Raw genomic sequence first — 20,494 nt, forward strand, 5'->3', positions numbered from 1 at the left:
TCCAGAATGATAAGAAATATTCTGTCAGTGGTTTCCATATTTACAATTGAAAAAAAAGGGTTTAAATTAGATAAAAGAAGTTATGGATTTGACTTTGTAAAAAAATGAATTTGAAATTGTACTATGTAGTAGTGATGGAAATGAAGAATGTCTTAGTCTTATATTCATGAAGACCAATCTGGCTTTTTGCCAAAAAGACAACTTAGAGATAATGTGACAACTCTTTTGAACATTATTGAATACTTACAATACTATAATGAGAAGCATAATATTTTTGGATGCAGAGAAAACCTTTGACAATTTAAATGGGTCTGTATGTTTGAAGCCCTGGAAGATATGAACTTCAGGGAGAAATTTATTCAAGGAGTTAAAGTGATTTGTATGTCTATGGAGATTCTAAGTCATCCAGGTCATGGTTGTCCCAAAGGTGCTTTTTCAAGAGGCAACTGGACTGTCTTGTTTTTCTTTGAATATGTTTCACTTCTCATCCAAGAAGCTCTGACTGGTAGGAAATGGAAGGATTTATATTCCTTGCAGACAGCTGGTCATTTGCATTCTTTTAGAGAGCTGTTGAGGCCACTTGGAGATTTATCTGTGTCCTCAGGATCTAAACTAAACTCGTTCACAATAATTCCACTCACTCATTAGAATAGGTATGTGGACGATATGTGGGTCAGGATCAAAACACAGAAATTGGAAATCTCACCATCCACTGAAGCAGAAAATGGGAGTTAACCGAACCCTACACCACTGACCTGAAGGCCTGCCTACCAGAAAAGATGGGAAAGAAAAAGAACTAAATCACATAAAGGAAGCCCTCCAAACATGTGGTGATCCCAAGTGGGCCTTCATCAAATCCCAGCAGGAGCTCCTCCATAACAGACAAAGAAGAGAACAATAAACGAAATAATGTTGTCATTCCATACATTGCAGGAATATCTGAAAAACTCAAAAGGGTCTTCAGCCAACACAACATACATGCACACTTTAAACCCAAGAATACTCTATGTCTAAGGCTTGTCCATCCCAGGGATAAAACGCCCAGACACAAACTGAGCAATGTGGTATATGCAGTACAATACAGTGAGACGTGCAGACAACCACTTCATAAACGCATGGCACAACATAGGAGATCATCACAACATCTGCATTTAAAAGACAAAGGCCACTCTTTTGAAGACAGCAAAGTCCACATTTTGGACAGAGAGGACTGCTGGTTTGAAAGAGGAGTCAAAGAGGCTATTTATGTCCAAATTGAACAACCCTGTCTCAACAGAGTGGGAGGGACATCATCTATCTCCAGTGTACAATACAGTCCTTTCAGCAGGTCCAAGAAGGCTCCAGACCCATTTGCACTACTCAGGTGACCCCAAGGACACAGATAAATCTCCAAGTGGCCTCAACAACTCTCTAAAAGAATGCAAATGGCCAGCTATCAAATATAAATCCTTCCATTTCCCACCATCCAGTCAGAGCTGAAGAAGCTTCTTAGATGAGAAGCAAAATGTCTTCAAAGAAAAACAAGAGCACCTTTGGGACAAAGTGATTGTACTTTGCAGCAAGCAAAATGATTATTAAAGAACGTTTAACTGAAATGTATGAAATTCAAAAGGGTATGAGACAAGAATGTCCTTTATCTCCTCTGCTTATATTGGTGCTGGAAGTTTTGAATAGGGATATTACATGAGAAAATAATAGGCATAGATATTAAATAAAGTTTATAAATTGAGACTATTTGATGATGACTTAGTTATATTTCTGCAAGACCCAAAAACTGGAATAGAATACTTAATAAGAAACTAAATGTTAAGAATATGGCTTTTCAGGATTATGAAAAAATTGACCAAAAAGTCATGTTTCAAAGTGGAGAAAAGGGTAATATATCTTTTGACAAATACCAAACTTTGTACCTGTGTGGAATGATATAAAAAACTAATGAAGATGGAATAACTTGCAGTTATCTTTATTGGGTAGAATCTCTGTAATTAAGATAAATGTTTTACCAAAGATGTTATTTTTTTTATTTCAGAGTTTACTGATACTTATAACTGATACTCCATTTTTAAACAATGCAAATTGATATTTCAAAATTCATATGGCAAGAGAAAAACCAAGATAAAGATATAAACTTCATCCTAAAGAAAAAGAATATTTGGGTTTACCAGATTTGAAATTGTACTGTGATGCCTGTTTGGTCTGGATAAAAGAGCGGGCAACTCTAAAACAAGAGACTATTTGAATTAGAAGGCCATGAACTAAGATTTGGATGGCACGCCTAATGACATAACAAAGTTAAATGTTGATTTTAACAGTCATTGTTATATATGCCATTCTAAGGGTTTGGAACAAATCTCTGCAAAAGTACCTCTTCAGGTGTCACCCCAGGAAGCCTTTTTTAGAAAAGAAATGACGATGAGGCTAGACTGGTGGACCTATGGTCAAATAATACTTTTTAATCAAGGTGAACCTACCCTCAAATTCAAAGAATAACTGGAATCAGAAGAATGTGTCTGTCACTGGTTTATATATTTACAATTGAAAGAAAGGTTTAAATTAGAAAACTTTTGGATTTGACTTTGTAAAAAATGAATTGGAAATTGGTGTGGTAATGATGAACACATTATTGCCAAGGTTTATAAACTGTTGTTGAAATTGAATTTGGAGACTGAATATGTAAAGCATTGCATGATCCAATGGGCAAAGAATTTGGGATATAATGCTTAAACAATGGGAAAACATGTTGCAAAGGGTCTAAAATTTACATTAAATTATAGCTTAAAATAATTTTTTATGAAATAATGTACTGTTGGTATTTAATACTGGATATACTGTCAAAAATATATAAAAAACTATTATTTTAACATAAATTTGCATTAAACCTTTTCATTGAGGTGGCTCAATGGTTGCAGTACTGCAGGTTACTTCTCTGACTGATTGCTGCCTGCAATTTGGCACTTCGAATCTCAGCAAGCTCAAGGTTGATTCAGCCTTCTTTCCTTCCGAGGTCAGTAAAATGAGGACCCAGATTGTTGGGGACAATATGCTGACTCTGTAAACTGCTTAGAGAGGGCTATACAGAACACTGTGAAGCAGTATATAAGTCTAAGTGCTATTGTTATTGTTCAAAATTAAGTACATTTATAACAACTATTCATAAAGAATTTAAGACTATAATTCTGGTCAATTTATTCAAGGAGCTGAAATCTGTGATTAAAACCCCATCAATATGGCTATAAATATTTGTGTCAGTGCTAACAATCAAATATGAATGGCTTAGGCCTGGGGTACTTGCAGAACCATCTTCTGCTATTCTCCCATAGTCCTGTGTGCTCTCACAGAGCGGGCCTCCTCAGGGTGCCATCAGTCAGACAATGTCGGCTGGCAGCCCCCAGGGGGAGAGCATTCTCTGTGGGAGTGCCGACCCTCTGGAATGGTTTGCCCACCGGGCTTAGGACAGCCCCCGACCTCCTCTCCTTCCGCCGCGAACTGAAGACATGGCTTTTTCATCAAATGGACTGACCCGTTGAGGGGGGTTTTTACATTGTAATAATTTTAATTAATTTTAATTGGATTTTAATTTATATTTAATTCATATTGTTGAATTTTTATCTTGTAAGCCGCCCTGAGTCCTTCGGGAGAAGGGCGGCATATAAATTGCAATAAAATAAAATAAAAATAAATAAAATGAATCAGTTCAGAAGGTTTGAAATAGAACCTTAATTTAAAACCTAAAGGGCAGAGAATAAACTGGATAATATGATTAATGCATCATCTTTCTACTTTATTCCTATTTATTCTGACAAAGTCATGATCTTCCCTGTTAGATAGATTACTTCAGTAAAAAAGAAAGTGTATGTTGGCTGTTCTCTGTCTCTCTTAATGAAGATTATAATGGATTGGTCATATTTTTTAAAAATATATAAATACTGATATTTCACTTACCACAATCCTTAGTTTATATTATGTAAAAATATCCATAGGGATACTGCTAAGAGCTGTTCCTCACCATGAAGCCTATTAGTCTTTGAGCTGGCAAAAATTCATGTTGGCATATACTGTGTCCTTTCATTGCTGAGATCTATTCTGCCACAGTAACAAGGCAGACGAGTTAGGATTGTGACTATCTTAGTTTTCTTTCTACCACGTGTCATCCTATTGGGGGACCAATCTCTTTTTATAATGTGGGAGATTGCAGGATGGGGTGAATTTAGATGGATGATTAGAATACAGGTTTAACTAACTTGTCTGGTGGTTCAAGTAATACGCTCAGGCATAAAAAGGGTGTGAGGTAAAGCAATTAGGAACTCTCCCAGTGATCTTTGCATTCCCTCCTTTCCACCTGTAACCTGTTGGTCAGGCAATTTCTGAACAGCAATTGTGAGGTTCTACACCTGTGCTCAGAAAATTACAGGTCTCTAGACAATTAGTGTTTCATTCTGTTCTTGGTTATATGTGACAGATAATAGAACCAGCATTTTTTCAGAATATTAAACCATGTTTAAAGACTAGCATTTTTTCAGAAAAACCCCATAACTATGCTTATTGGTTTTTATTCAGTTACAGTGATGACAATGCACGGTTGGGAGGCTTGAAAAAACAGTTAAGGGTTAGATCATTATGAAGAAAATCTATGTGGTTCCTAAGAATTAAAAAATGACTTGATTGGACATATCAATCAAGCAGTCTTCATCAGAACTAGGAAATGACCGCTTGAAATTAGTCAGGCAGATGCTTTTGTGGCCTGCTCTCTCCTACAGGCAAAGCCAAAATGGACTTTCATTTCAAAGAAGGCACTGCTGCAGACAGGAAGACAGATTTCCCTCTACCCTCTTCATACCCCTTTTTCTAAATGGATAACTATACGATTGTATTATAAATTTTTATCAATTGAAAGACATTGTACTTTGTTTTTAATGTTCAAGAGGGTTTTTGCAAACACTAGTGCTTAAGAATTTGGCTACTTTGTCAACTACAGTGGGTGATGCAGCTAAGTAAACAATTATTTAGAAATCATTAAAATTCCATCATCACTCAGATAAATATATTGCTCCAATGTCTCCTGGTAAACCATATCGCTTATATCTGAATACACCTCAATTATGCCAATGCAAAACATCCTGGAAGTGGTTTCCATAGCACATTCCATCCCAAACTACCAATACCAATTTTAGCCTAGCCTGTCCTGTTAATTCAGAACAGTGTGGCTAATGTTTCAGTTCAGTGAATTATTTATTCTATACATAAACATCTGATTAGATTTGTCTCTCTTACAATCATATCATTAGCTTATAAACATGTTTTAGTTTTTGAAGCATGCCATTAAAGTTCCATGGGATCTATGTTTCCTGTTGATTTGGATGTAACTACAGATTCCCCTTGAATTAGGGTGATAATTGGGATTGGATAAGCAATATGATCATAAAGCACAATGCAATTGTATTGCTTAGTGACAGCAGCCTGGTGATTCCTGTTGCTATTGTTAAGTGAGAATCTCACATGACCTTGACACAGGAAGAGGTGCTAAAATTGTGCTCCAGGAAAGCAGGTTGGCGTTATGGAGACCAATTGAGTGGGTGCTACATGTGAGTGCATGAAGGGTGGGCACTTCCATTTATGGTAATTTTGAAGCTGGGCAGCCTTCTAAATCTAAATAACAATGACAGTTATAATGATAAAAGCTGTGAACCTTTGAAATAGTTAATTATGTGCTAATAGTGGTACTTTTTCCAGATATGAATGAAGATCTACACAGAGAACAGGAACCTGAATGATTAAGATCTGGTTGTAAATAAATATGCTGTAGACATACAGTATGGCAAAAATAATGTGCAGGAGTTACATTGTGATGAAAATTCTAGTGATAATTTTTATATTGATATAAAAGCATAAACTGAAAATAGAGTGATATATTACCAAAGAGGCTCTAGGGACTTAATTCTAAGCAATGACAAGGTTACATTGGGTGAACTCAATGTTTAGCATTCATACAGTGTTCTGTTATAAATTCTTTATTTTGTACTACTATCATGCTGGATTGGATTGTTTAAAGCATTATGGTTATTATAAGTTGGTTGCACAGTCAGCCAGATATTTAAACTGGATTTGGCATTTTTATCCACCTATCAAATCACTCCTAAGGACCTGGGATAGGCAGATGTTGATGTTGACAGTATTAAAGGTATCATTGCATGATGGAAGCTGTTCCAAGTAAAGCTGTTTTTGCAATTGACTGATGTCAATGCTGACATTGACATCAGTGGTACTTCAGAGGTTTTGGGATTGCACCCAAGACCTCTATTGCTATTGGTACTATTTTTGCTTTCTTTTGCCACAGCCATTCTATCCACAGTATATTTTCAAGTCTTTGTGTTTGTTATATTCTCTAGTTCTTTCTCCTCTATTCTACAGAATAACCAATAACGTTGGTTATTCAATTATGTGGCAGAGAGTTGAATGCCTTCTTGTAATCAATCCAAGCTACATTCAAGTTGATTTTCTTTCTCTTGCAGTTTTCTAAAATCATTTGGTCAATTAGGAGTTGATCTTTTATTCCTCTGCTATTGGGGTGATTTCTTTTTTGCTCAGGTGGAAAGAGCTTGTTTTCAACTAGATGCTGTTGGACTGCATCAACTATCAATACCAGTTAGCAATTTGAAAGTTGTTGGTGAGCAGGTAATTGGCCTTCAGTTTCCTGGTACTGCTCCATTTGTTAGATCATTCATTACTAGGTAGGTTTTACCAGATGTTAACCGATCTTCAATTTTAAATCCTCTCAGTATGTTAAACTGTTTGGCAACAAGTGGGTTAGACCAGTCAGATGTTTCACCTCAAAACCATGCAGTTTATCTTCACCTGGTGCTAACCAATTCTTTCCCGTTCCCCACTATTTCTGCTGTTCATTAGGTATTCTTTGTTCTTCAGCTTTTCTTTCATTTGTCTTAACTTGCTTGCATCTGTTCTTAGCATACTTACCTTATTTTCCAGGCTTTTTTTCTGATTTTGTGTTCAAGGTGTTCAATTATAACTGCAGTGATTCTGTTCATTACTTGATTTGTTTTTTGCAGCAAGTCTGTATTTATATTTGATATTACAATATTGGCATCTTTTAATAATTGTATCTTTGGAGTATCTTTGGAGTTATTTCTTTGAAACAGTATGGTACCTAGAAGTGGAGTTCTCCCCTGACAATCTGGAGGCTGTGAGTTCAATCTTAGGTAGCGGCAGATATTTGTCTCTCTGGGTGTAAAGAGAAAATATCTGCTATGAGCTCCATGTAGGTGTCAGGAAGGGCATCTGGCCAGTAAACACTCAGGTCCATTCAGTCGCTCCAACTCTACACTGATGCAAGAGATTTCAAGGTCATTAAAAGAAAAAAAAGCTGTTTCATTGTGTGTGTTCCAATAGTCTTGCAGCTGCTGGTCTCAGTTGCTCAGCTAACAGTTCTAAGTCCCGTAACCCATTTTTCACCATATTTTCGGGAACTCCACATACCGTATTTCCCCCCAAATAAGACCTCATCTTATTTTCTTTTAGGCCCCAAAATAAGCACCAGGTCTTATTTTTGGGGGATGTCTTGCCCGCTTACCTTAGGACCACTGCAGCCATGCCTCCCACGCCCCAATACCTGGCATGTTCCTGCCCGATTTCTTCTGTGGCTGCTTGCAGACGCTCACGACATGATGAGTGACAGGATGCCATGAGGCTCGTTGCACTGGTGTCCCCGCGAACGGCAGGATACTGTGAGGCTCGTGCTGGTGCCGTGTGAGTGGCAGAACACTGCCAGGCTCGTTGCACTGATGCCGCAGCAAGCAGCAGAACGCCGCTAGGCTTGTCGCACTGGTGTTGTTCATCGTGGTACCAGTATGGCAAGCCTTGTGGCTTCTTCTTGCTCACAGCACTAGGGCAACGAGCCTCACTGCGTTCTTCCACTTGCGGCGACACCAGCGCAACGAGCCTCACTGCGTTCTTCCACTTGCGGCAGCACCAGCACAATGCACCTCACAGCATCCAGTCACAAGTGGCCGCAAGTGGCTGCAGAAGACGTTGGGCAGTGGCACGACAGGTGTCAGGGCATGGGAGGCCTGGCTGCAGCAGTCCTAAGGTAAGCAGGTACGGGGCACGTGGGGCAGCTCCACCCCCCACCCCAACTTGATTTTTCTGCCTGTGCCTCGCCCCACCTTGTACAACCAGATGGTGGACAGGGCTCAACTAGGGCTTGTTTTTGGGGTACGGATAGGTCATATTTTCAGGGAAACGTAGCATCATCTTTGTTGACTCAGTTAATGACTGATCCAGAATGGGTTTCTGTAAATTACATTTCACCATGTTATTTATGGGAGAGATTCTTCATCTGGCTCAGATGAGACCTATCCAATATGGTTGAACCTCTGGCACAGCTCTCATTTTTCTCAGAGCATACAAGCCCCCTAATGACATCAAGGCAGTGCCTCACTACGGGAGATTGTACACAGACACACAATGTAATGTAATTTAACATTATGGTTCATCTCACATTCAGATGTTTAGACTGGATTTGACATTTTTATCTACTTAGTCCTTTATTATTATAATTTTCTTCTGCCTTTTAAAAAATATTTTTGGTCAAGTCAAGGCAGCAAATATTCCTAATACTTCTGCTTATTTATTGGGATGCCGTCAGATTAATCCCAGGTTTGACCTGAAAAACCCAGTTCTTGAATATCAAAAGTAGTCATATTTTTTCTTGAAAGTGTTAAATTTCTGATAGCAGGCAATCACTGTTGTTTGGCAATTATTGCATTAACTATTGACTCAACAGTTGCTTTATGTACATAATTTTTCTTCTTCTTACGGATTTGACCCCTTTTTCTGATCACATGTTGGGTTGCCTATATTAAGCTTACATATATCAGCGTTATCACAGAACTTCAAAACTGTTCATGAACTTTTTGCCTCCTCTGGCCAGACACATTAACATGTACATTACTGTTACAGGTTTTGTTGAAACATGTCAATAAGAAAAACTAAATTTGTAATAAATGCTGGCCCAAGAATTATATTTTTTAAAAAGTCAACATAACATTCCCCTAAACTAAATACTTTTTAAATAATACAATACCATAATTTAAAACTGGGAGAGCAAGATAAAGAAAATATCTTATAAAGATAAATACTACATCAAGACTATGCAAAACCTTGGCTCTTCTTGAAGATGGGAAGAGAACATTTAAGATTCCATTTCCAACAATAAAATATTTTGAGATTGCACAAGTGAAAGAGGATTAAGAGTCAAAGGAACACATAACCTAAAAGATTGAATAATTAATCTCAAAAGCTGGTCAAAAAAAAATGCAAAGTTGTTAAACAATTACAATTTACAGCCTATTCCTAACCAAACTGTCTGAATGCCTAATGCAAAACTTACCTTCTAAAGAAGCTCAGCAATAATCAAGTGCTGTTGATCAGCAAGTACTGTTGATCATGCGAATCAGAAGAGAACCTAGGGAGTTGTTCCTCTTAGTTGTTTTCCCTAGGAAACTAGTGGATTAAATTCTCTTGTATCACTACTACTGACAATTTAATAACAGTTTTGGGCAGTATCTTAGACCACCTTTCTACAATTGCATATATTCATGTTGCAAACTACTATTTCTATCACTAGCTTCAGCAGCATCACATTTAACCTCCAGTTCTATTTTCTTTTATTATTTCTTTTTCATTCTATTTCTCATTTTTCATAATTGTGTTTGTTAATTAGTAAGTATATTGACTATACACACGAGAAATATAGCACACATCAAATGTAAGGAACATATGAAATATTGTGTGAAATAATGTTGCTAATAATTAAAGTAAAAATAAATAAAAATCTCTATGCAATTACTTGGCAGTAAGCATTGCTGATTTCAGTAGGGCTTCTGAAGAGATATGTATAAGAAATCCAATATTTGAATTAGAATTCTTTGGATAAAATTCTCTTAAATGCAATGAGACTGTTGTGCAAATACCTATTCATTCATGACTGTCATCTATACATGTCAGCATATTAACTGCACTATTAAGAAAACATTCCTCATTTGTACTAGAAGATTTTGTAGAATTATCTCACAGTGGTACAGGTAGAAAGAAAAATGTAAAACATAGATTGAAATAGAAGAAATAAATATGTAGAATAGCACAATTGATATCACTTACCTGTTACTGAGAATCTTGCAGAGCTTTGAAATCCAAGAACTATGGAATGCAAGCGAAATATGTATCTCAAAATCACCACCGGGAATCCTGGGAAAATGTTAAAGGTGTCATAGTAAGTTGTCAATAACAATAATTTCTAATATAGAAAAAATGATTTGGATTTCCTTTTCACCCACTCTAAATTTGTTTCACATTCTTTCATTTATGTGGAAGAATTTAGGCTCTTTCTCATGACTCACTTCCTTAAAAGACAAAACAGCACTGGAAGAAGAAAGAGGGTGTGCCCTGACATGTAGGCTTCACATCAAAGTAATGTCTATAATTTATTCCATCATTCTCCTCTTGTGAAATTGGAGATCCACCCAGCATTTTTTATTGGCACATTTTATTGGAAACAGAATTCTGGACTATCCACTGTCATCATTGTTTCATGTTTGTATAACCCAATTCTATACATTTTCTGGAGGAACTACCATACAAGAAATATTCTATAGTCTGAATGTTTTTTCAAAAGTAAGCCACACTAAATTCAGGTGCAATCGTAATCTGACATATCACATAGGTTTTATTACTGCATCTAAATACATAAAATTAGAGATAGAGATCATTGAGCAATACATAATTGCTGTTTTTCATTCAGTCACATGGCTGAGCAAATGTGATATATCTTAGTTGATGTATTAAAATGTAAATTTATAATTATTATTTAAAAAACAAAATAAACCCAATTCAAAAAGTACAGTTTTCATTTACAAAATCATTCAAAACAAGGACTGGGAACCTATGGCACTCCTGATGTTGTTTGATCTCAATTTCTATATAGCCAGCTAATTGGACATCCAATGACATTGAGAAGGCTTGTTTTTCCTGATTTAAGGCACTTCCACTGCAAACAGTAACTAGGACACTATGTATAATTTGAAATATAAAATCACACTACTTATTACACTACTCCTTTTTAATCATTTTTTAAAATATGGGAATAGTTCTTCAATTTTAGAAAAATTGAAATAGCATTATTCATGAAATTCAGCACAAAATTAGAACACAAAACTAGAATCTATTAACCTAGATAATTTGTAATCTGACATAGATGAAAATCCAAAAGCTTTATGAGAAGTTCAGTTCTAAGAATTGTTAGGGTTTATTTCTATAGTAGACAAGGGAATAGAGACAAGGGAAATTTACATTGTATTTATTAAAAAATAATTTGCATGAAGTTCAATGTACTATCAAGTAAGCATGTATATATCCAGTCTTTAGATGCAATGGTTTTAAGTTGGCCAATCAAACAGGAAAAATTCAAGGTTACTCTTTACATCCCCTTATTCATTACATGAACATGATCAATAAATGCTTTTTTTAAACTATGTCCTTGTGTCATTGTCTTTATATTAACCTCTTGAGACACTTTAAAGTCATCCTAACTGGTCTAGGTTTAAAGTAGTGTTTTCCCCTCTTTTACTACACAGTTTCTGCTACGCACATAATTTTGTGTGCTTCACCAATATTGCTGAAATTGGAGTCTGCACAGTACCTATGGACACTTTGGCCTTCTGCAGTCATTGCCCTTGAATTGGCCTCCATACTCATGTCGCTTGTGCTGCAGAAGATGCAAGACACCTGGCTTTTGCAGAACTACCTTAGACTTAGAATAACTTAGTGTACATTTAAAGTGAAAAAATTCACTTTAAATGTACACTAAGCGGCATACATTAAAATGAAATTTCATTGCATACAGCTCTCAAAGGGTCACCACCTCCGATCTACACTACTGTGTAAATAATATCTGACTGTTCCATTCAATAGTGTTTTCAAGACTTTGACAGGCTCCTGACCAGCACAGATTTAATGATGTTTGAAGAGCATTAGACTTTCCTTTCAAAGAAAGTATTAATACTGTTTTGAAGCATTGCTAAAGCTATATTTAAAAAAAAAAGGACTAGCACACTTGAAAGAGTGCTAGTCCTGACAGATAAACATGTGGAGAAAAAACATGGGACTTTGTTTTTATATGTGACATTGGCAACAAGATTATTATATGCCAAAGATGGAAAAAAGAATATATACGCACAATGGAAGAATGGATTAAAATTAATGGAGCAAGCCTGAGATTGACTGCATGTTTAGAGACAATAATTTGACTAAATTTCATGTGACTGGAGATTTCTTTCAAGATAAAAAATCAACTTTTGACTTTGGGATTTAAAGATTAGATTGCATTTGACTAGAGAAATATTGTAGCATTATAATTTTTTTGTGTTTGATAATTCACTATCTTTTAGATGAAATTAAGAGGATATTTTATGAATACTGTTTTCTTAGTATTTTGACTATTAATATTTGAAGATATATGATAGCTTGGTGTTATTTGTTTAAACGTAGAGGTGGCTATGTTATTAATATCTCTATTGTTAATTTTTAGTATAAAAAAAGTCAGATTTCATTTTTGTCACTTTTAATTACTCAGTTTCCCTTTTTCTTTATGTTAATTTGTATTTTAATGTTTGATTTTGAATTAAAAAAAAGATACTATATATAAAAAAATGCTAGTTCCATGTTTCATTAAAGTAAATTAAAACTGAGAAAGAGAGCCAGGTTCTGCCATATATGTGTTGTTGCTAGTTCTGTTATCTCTCAATATATCAGTGCAGAAATGGGCCTACCCAGCTTTCAGTTCTGTACCTGCTGACAGCCCAGGGGAGGAAGGTGACAATGGCCATTTGTGAGTTGTTGCAAGCTTTCAAGGACTTCGCTTCACAGATAATTAGATGTGAGGTGTTGAAGTTGGGCTTAGAGGAATATCTGAGATTGCTGATAGTGTACCACTCTCCCTGCTGCCCAGTAGCATCCATGCCTGAGCTGCTGGATTTGTTGCCAGATTGGCAAGGCTGTTGGTCCTTTGAATTTTATTTTGCCATCCAAGTGTTTTAAGTTACTTGAGAACCTAGGAATTTGTGGCCTGAGCCAAGTTAGTAATAGCCTGCATACTTGTTGCTTTTTGTCATGGTGGGATTAATACAGAATCTGAAAGTGGTGGACATTGACCTCATTCATTGCTATGGACATATCACTCTTTGATTGCCTTTCAAATCACTGCAGTGATCCCTCCCTGGAGGGCCTCTCTGCTGTTAACCTGGCCACTTGTTTCTGGATCCAGGCCCTTCTTGAGCTGTAAAAGCAGCCAGAGAGGCAACTTGCAGTTATGTTCATGCTGTGTTCTCATTTTAACAGAGGAGATAGTAGCACCTGTCATGAAAGAGTGATAGTCCTCTCATCGTCACAAGACCATCCTTGAACCCATTTGCTTTTGATAATTATCATCCAGTCTCCTTCCATTTTGGGAGATGGTTTTTGAGAAAGTGACTGATCTATAGTTGATGAAAATCTTGTAAGAAACTGAGTATCTAGTCTTCTTTCAGTCAGGTTTCAGGCCCAGATTTAGTACTGAGACAACTTTGGTCACACTTGTAGATTACCTATGGTGGAGCTAGGTTAAAGGTAGCAATCTTTTTCCAGGGCTGGTTCCAGCTGGTATTGGTTGGGGGGTGGGGACAGATTACTCTCCTGGCCTCTTCTTTGTGCCGTGCCATCGGATTCTACTCTCTACCCTCCATTTCAAAATCTACATGAAACCACTACTGGGTACCATGCTGACCATGGGGGTCAGCATTATCAATATATTAATGATACTCAATTATATCTCTCAATCCCAGCCTGGCCACTTGAGATTACCAAAATTCTGTCCCAGTGTCTATAGTCTGTATGGATTTGAATGGGTAGGAACTGTCTCCAATTCAGTTCTACAAAAACTAAGACATTTTGGGTGTTTGTGCCACCCAGACCTAGGGATATTCCACCTCTGTCTTTTGGATAGGGTTGCACTTTTCCACTTAAGAGTGGTTGCACAACATAAAGGCCTTCCTGCATTCACATCTCTCATTTGATGAGCAAGTAACAGCTGTGGTCAAGAAGGTGACAGTTGTTTGTACAGATTCATCTGGTGTGTCAGTTGCACCCTTTTGTATAAATCAGGAAACACATGATTCATGTCCTGGTCACCTCACGGCTTGACTACAGCTTTTATATGGGCTGCCTTGAAGACCACTTGGAAACTTCAGTTGGTTCAGAAAGTAGCAGAGCAGGCAGGATATCCATGTAGCATCTTTAGTTTGTAATTTGCACTTGTAGGTTTGCATGTGGGTGCCATTCAAAGTGCTGGCTGTTATTTATAAAGCCCATCATGGCATAGGTCCTGGTTACTTGAGAAACCACTATCTCCCATTAAATAATACCATCTATCAGAACCATGAAAGTGCACAGTCTCTGTCACAGTGCCTGTCCTCTGGAATGAGGTCTCATTCCAATATTATGGAGATTTTTTTAATGAGTTAATGTTATTCTTCCTAAATCTTTCATAGCATGAATGACTACCCCAGAGGTGGTATTCAGCCGGTTTGGACCGGTTCGGGCGAATCAGTAGCAGCAACTGCGAGTGCACCCGGTCACCCGGGCGTAATACCGTCCTGTTTAGCCACGTTTTCGAGGCCAGGCACATGTGTGGAAGGTGCACACACAAGCAAAGTGCATGCGCAGAAGGCTGGGCATGTGCGCAGAAGTCGCATGCATGAAGCGTGTGCATGCGGGGCGAACTAATGGGAAGAATATGTGAAACCCACTGCTGGACTCCCGTGTGGCTCTAGTTATGGATGAATTAGAACACATGACATTCTTTACCATTCTGTAGAGAATCATGGTTCAATTAAAGCTGGAGAGCCAGCATGATCTGCACCTGTTTTGTTAATTATTATCCCAATCCTATTCCAACTTAATTTTAAATGATTCATATAAAAGTGCACAAAATGCATTGGCATGACACTAAAAGTGTCTATCCTTAGCCCATGTGTAACTCAGGACAAGGGAAAGTCTACTAGTAGTTCAACGGCGACTTTGGTGTGTCCAGTTTCTTATTTTAACTATCTGTTTGTCTATCACATTTACTGTATATAGCCACCCTCCTCACAAAAAACAATTCTGGGTGTTTTTATTATTTAAATAGTGAAATATAAAATTAAAAACACTACATTTGATAATGACAGCATAATAAATCAAAGAGAAAGTACTAAATATAAATTTTAAAAAAACATTGTGAGAAAATTTTCTAGTGACATATTCTGCCATTCCCTCCTTTTTGCTTCCCCAGTTGCTGACCACAGCCTAGATATTTGTCTTGCACATTGAACATTAAACAGTATTACTGGTTATCTGAATCCTTGAGTCCTTTTATCTGGTATTTTTTTATTGGTCTAACTTTTTTCTTCAAAACCATATTCCCAATGTCTAAATTTGTCTTGCTGTGTCTTTGAAATCTCTCTATGCTCTCCTGTAACATCCCAGATATTAATTAAAATTATCTATATAATTTCTGAAATGATGCTGAATTAGATAGGGTTAGGTATTTGTTACTGCCAGACATTATTTTCCATCTCTGTCTGAAAACTTTTATTACTTTTTGAGCCCACCCAAATTAAGTGAAGCCAAGCATTTGATATTGTTTTTAAGGTTTTAAGTGATGCAATGGAGCAGTGCCAAGCCTTGTCTTCACCATGCCTTCAAACTGATAGAAATTGTATATTTCTATTTTATGGGAAGTAATCCTAAAGCATCCTCCTATGCCCCAGTGCAGCTTTTTGCTTTGAGGAGTTGAAGAACAAATTCAGCTCAAAAAGTTTAGCCAGCTAGAGCACATCATGTGCAGCAAACGGGACAGAAGCTGAGTCCTTGCAAAGTTTTTTGATATGTGACTCCTTTTATGACTCAGCTTGCTGCAGAAAGATTTTCTTGCCTTACATCATCCCTTTCCCATGCTCTTCAGCTTGGGTCAAGGTAAGTAACTTACAGATTTTTCCAGGCATGCAGTATATTTAGCGAATTAAGCTGTTAAAAGGGATAGAGATTGGAGGGCAGAGGTGGGGAGTTTAATTTCAAAACCTAATTGGGAGGGAGGAGAAAGTTGGACAAGTCTGCCAATCCCAGCTTTTTTTGTTTTCTTTATTGAAGAAATGTGGATTTGGGGGGAAGAGAGTAAAACTTTCTGAAGATATGCAAATATTGAAATTATAGCTCTGAAAGGCTAGGAAACCCATCCTTTTTTTTTGCCCCAGAAGGGTAGCAACAACCAGGAAAGGCAGGCACACCCATCTTTTCCTTCCACATTGTTGCCAGCTGTGTGGTGGGCATGTATGCAAGTTACTCAATGGATAGGAAATGGAGCATGGGGTATCTCGTGGTGAGGGAGGCTGTGGGAGACCCAAGGCAGGTGGCCTTGTGCCTGCATTATGCCTCCCAGGATCTCTCCCACACCTGAGGCACCCCATGCTCCACTTATTGACCTGTGTGTTCAACGAATGCACTGGGAAGAGCAGGGATGATTGGTCATTACTTGAGGCAGTTCTTTTAATATTTGTCCTGACTTCTGATCCTAATGTACAAGCTCCAATGTGGTTGTAACTTAAGGATTATCTGTACTCCACAGAGTATTTCCAGGTGTTGCTATTCCCTGGCAATGCTAATCAAGAACAGTTTGCTATTATCATTTGCTCCTTCTGTGTCACCTTATATCCTTCCCCCAAATCTGGTCAAGGATTTAGCAAAATTTCAAAATTGCTCTAGGCTCCTGTTTAAAAATAATCACAGGAGATTCAGACACATAGGAGTGGTTGTGTCAAATAGAAAGGCAGCTCCGTCCTTTATCATTTCATACCTCTCTGTACTTACAACCTGTTAGTTCAGCAACTCAATAGATGGCTAAACTTAAAATCTACACTTGATTATATTCACCTATTCCTACTTGTCCACATGTTAAAGAAAGTGATTATTTTTCCAACAACAGATGATGTTGAATAGGAGTCGAAACAAACCATAAGAATCATCACTTTCCTGAACCTGTTCTAGGGAACATAGGAAAGTCACTATTACGACATACTAGCCTCATTGCAATTAAAAGTATTCCACTTTTCTGCTGCATCATGAACTGAAGGGAAGCACTTAAATAAAGTCCTTCTGGGACTTTAAACCTTCTAAAGTCCTTCTTTGCATCCACGTTTTCTATAGTGACTAACCAAATACATATGGAAAGCCCACAGACAAGGTATTAGCATCCAGCTATTTCTAACAATTCTCATTTATAAAAACTCGATACTATAGCATTGGCTTCATGATTTAGACTCACAGGGTTGGAAAGGAACTCAGTTGTCTTCTCCAACTTCCTGAATTTGAGCTGGGATCATCAAATCATAGTCCTGTAATATTTCTTTCTAGAGATGGATCATGCTAGGAAACTGTTTAACAACTGTCATTTCAAGTTTGGATCGCCTTCGGTAAAGCTTCGGCTGCACCTGCTGGTTCTCGTCCTACCTTCTTAGAATAAAGCTACACCTTTTTTTTTTCTTCAGATGATAGCCCTTTAAATATTTGAGGAACTTCTTCCCCTGGTTTTCTCTCTAGAGTCTAGACTAAACATGCCCACTTTTACACGGTTCTTATTGGGTTTCATCATCATCTTCTTCGGAATAAGGCCACTCCTCATTTAAAGCTTATAAAATGATAGCTATCATCTCCACATTTTACAGCGGTGGATTCCACAAGTTAATTATGAACTATACAAAACCCACCGGTTAAAGCTGAATTCTGTCTTATTCTGCATCTACGCCTAAATTAAGCTCTATGAAGGCTTTATTGGATCTTCAGACATTCTTTTCCTCATAATTTTTATAGCAGGAATAATTGCCGTTAAAGAGCCGTTATTATTTCCCAGATCTTCGTTGTAGTGCGACTGACCTCCTCAATTTCCTGACGGCGGGGGACTACAATTCCCAACGTGCATTTCGCTGCCCCCTTTGTGATGCTCCTCTCCCCCCGCCGCCGCTATCCTTTGAGGAAGGGGAAGAGCAGAAAAAAACTAAGTCTCGCGAGAGTCTTGAGAGCAAAGGGGAAGGGTGGTGTTGCGCGTACAAGTTTGGGGTCTGACTGGGCCATCGCGCCACTTGGAAAAGACACCGAAAGTGAGCGATACGCTTGTGGGCGGGCCAGCCCGGGGCGTTTTCTTCTGCGTCTGCGGCCCAGTTAGCGCTGAGTAACTCCTATGGCGGCTTCTGCGGCTGAGGAGAAGGCGGCGACCCCGAGCGACCTCTCCCCGAAAGAAGAAGGGGAACTAGAGGACGGAGAAATCAGCGACGATGACAATAACGATGCACCCCCTGAACCCAGCGGCCGAGACCGGAGTGGCGGCCGGGGCCCTTACGCCCGACGCAGGCCTCCTCCCGACCTGCGGAACAGCCTTCCGTCCTCCTCTCGCCGCTTCCCTCACTTGCGCCACCAGCCTCCCCCGGAACTCGGACACGTCCATGGGCACGGCGGCGGAGGTGGCGGGTACCGGCTCAAGGAGCCTTTCCGTCCCCAGCCGCCGCCTTCCTCGTCGTGCTCGCGGCTGCCACCCGGCCCTCATCCCGACGCCGGCCCAAGACTCTCCTTCTGGGAACGCAGCCACAACGCGCTGGACCGGTTTCGTTTTCGAGGCAGGGCCTACCGGGGCGGAGGCCGCTGGGGCAGGAGCCGAGGTGGCAATTCCCCTGGAAAGCCCTCGGGAGGAGGTGGCGGATACAGTGGCAGCCAAGGCTGGAGGGAGCCTTCGCCTCGGAAATGTATCCTTGTCATAACAGTTGCCTCTTTCTGCCGCTGCTGTTTTATCTCGAAGGAAGGGGTGCTGTGCATGAGGCGACTTAAATTTGCTTTCTCGGTTCGTTTAAGTCTGATTATAGGTGTCGGTTAGCTCATACAAAGCGATAATTGGGGAGAACTCCTGCTGCTGTCTCGCCTTGCTCAAGGTTGGGTGGAGACTACAGTGACGGCATCATAAAGGGTCAAGAGCTGTTTCTAGTCGGAGGGTGATGGAAGATCTGAATGCAGAGTTGCTGAGGTTTGCCGAGAATAATGGGAATTGTGCTCTCAACAGATCTCTTGAGGTCACCAGGTTGGGAAAGCTGTTTTAGAAACGGAGGAAATGTTGCAAATATGAATGTTTAAAAAGAATATTTGCAGAAGGGGGACATGCAGATGTTGACTTGCTTGGAAAGCTGCTGAAGAATTGAACATTGAGATGGGAAAGATTCACTGCTGTCAATTCTAGTCTATTTAGAACTTAATTTCACATTTATGCAGATTATTAGCTATTCAGTTTTGGAAGAGTTCAGTGGGTGATCTTCATTACATTAGTGCTAGGGAGCTTATTGAGGGAGATATTGTATATTAACTATTTTTTTAAAAATGTCCATTGGCTGTGTTTTATTTCTAATATGGTTAGGATGGTATTTAATGTGTTGTTTATAAACTTTCAAGTGTTTGGGGGGAATAATTCAGGGAGATATAGTATGCAATTCTGTATACTATATTGATCTTAGTATAGTGATTTCTAAAGGTCCTCCCCCAGGGGGAGAGCCTTCTCTGGGGACACCTACTATCTGGAACGAGCTCCCCCCAGAGATACTGAGGATCCCGGATCTGCGCACCTTCCGCCGCGCCTTAAAGACCTTACTATTTCACCAGGCCGGCCTGGCCTAATTTTCCCCCCTCTTTTATAAAAGATTTTTAAAATTTTAAATATCTTTTAGTATTTTATATACTCAATTTTAAATTGGTTTTAAAAGTTTGGGGTTTTAAATTTGTCAGGGCCAAAATTATTTAATTTGATTTTATTCTATTTTTAAATTTTGTATGTATGTGTTTTTATTGTTTGGCTGTGCACCGCCCTGAGTCCTTCGGGAGTAGGGCGGTATAGAAATCTAATAAAATAAATAAATAAATAAAATAAACAGTCAAAAGGATTATATTGCAAATTACATAGCTAAGCCTGGGTTACTAAGAATATATTGTGGGGCATGTGACCTGCGTTGACCCAATTAGGGTCAAATATTAATACAGAATTCTGATAGATTTTTGCTGCTTTTGACTAGAGAGTTTATATCTTCCTTTTCATTGAAGTTGTATTTAATGAGTTTGAGCTTATGTTGAATATCATTGCCAAACATTGCTACAACCACTTATATCTTCAATATATACTACTTAAGTAATATTTTTGTTTGGATTGCTTTTATTTATGTAGTTTATTCATGCAACTATGAGTAGGATGTAGTTTTGGTCTGTATTTTTGCATTTCAAATAAGAAATCTGAATGAAGATGCATTCAGAACTTTTGAGAGCTGTTCTTGAATGGGTATTTCAGTTTATTTTAGTATTCTTATTTTGAATGAAAGTACTTCTCAAA

General features: G+C 38.4%; 2 protein-coding genes across 8 annotated transcripts in view; one reads left to right on the forward strand and one right to left on the reverse strand.

Annotated features, from left to right (window-relative positions):
- TMEM19 (transmembrane protein 19) overlaps positions 1 to 18,135 on the reverse strand; it is a 38,239-nt gene extending 20,104 nt beyond the window's left edge. The window contains exons 1-2 of one of the 5 annotated variants that reach the window (XM_034402999.3): positions 17,405 to 18,135; positions 10,174 to 10,260 (exon numbers count right to left, since the gene is read on the reverse strand). The gene's annotated coding sequence lies outside the window, so the exon portion shown is untranslated. Of the gene's footprint in view, positions 1 to 10,173; positions 10,274 to 10,349; positions 10,438 to 17,404 lie in introns of those variants that run through there. The other 4 variants (XM_087874093.1, XM_034403000.3, XM_034403001.3 and 1 more) reach the window with 4 other exon arrangements.
- Positions 18,099 to 20,494, forward strand: part of ZFC3H1 (zinc finger C3H1-type containing) — a 44,181-nt gene continuing 41,785 nt past the window's right edge. For all 3 annotated transcript variants that reach the window (XR_015728956.1, XM_034402991.3, XM_087874090.1), the window contains exon 1: positions 18,099 to 18,875. Coding sequence is in view for 2 of the 3 variants with exons in the window: in XM_034402991.3 (XP_034258882.2) it covers positions 18,317 to 18,875 (559 nt within the window). In the remaining variant the exon portion in view is untranslated. The remainder of the gene's footprint in view (positions 18,876 to 20,494) is intronic.

Source organism: Pantherophis guttatus, chromosome 7, assembly GCF_059756535.1.
Source record: "Pantherophis guttatus breed Tessera chromosome 7, ASM5975653v1, whole genome shotgun sequence".
Classification (NCBI taxonomy): Eukaryota; Metazoa; Chordata; class Lepidosauria; order Squamata; family Colubridae; genus Pantherophis; species Pantherophis guttatus.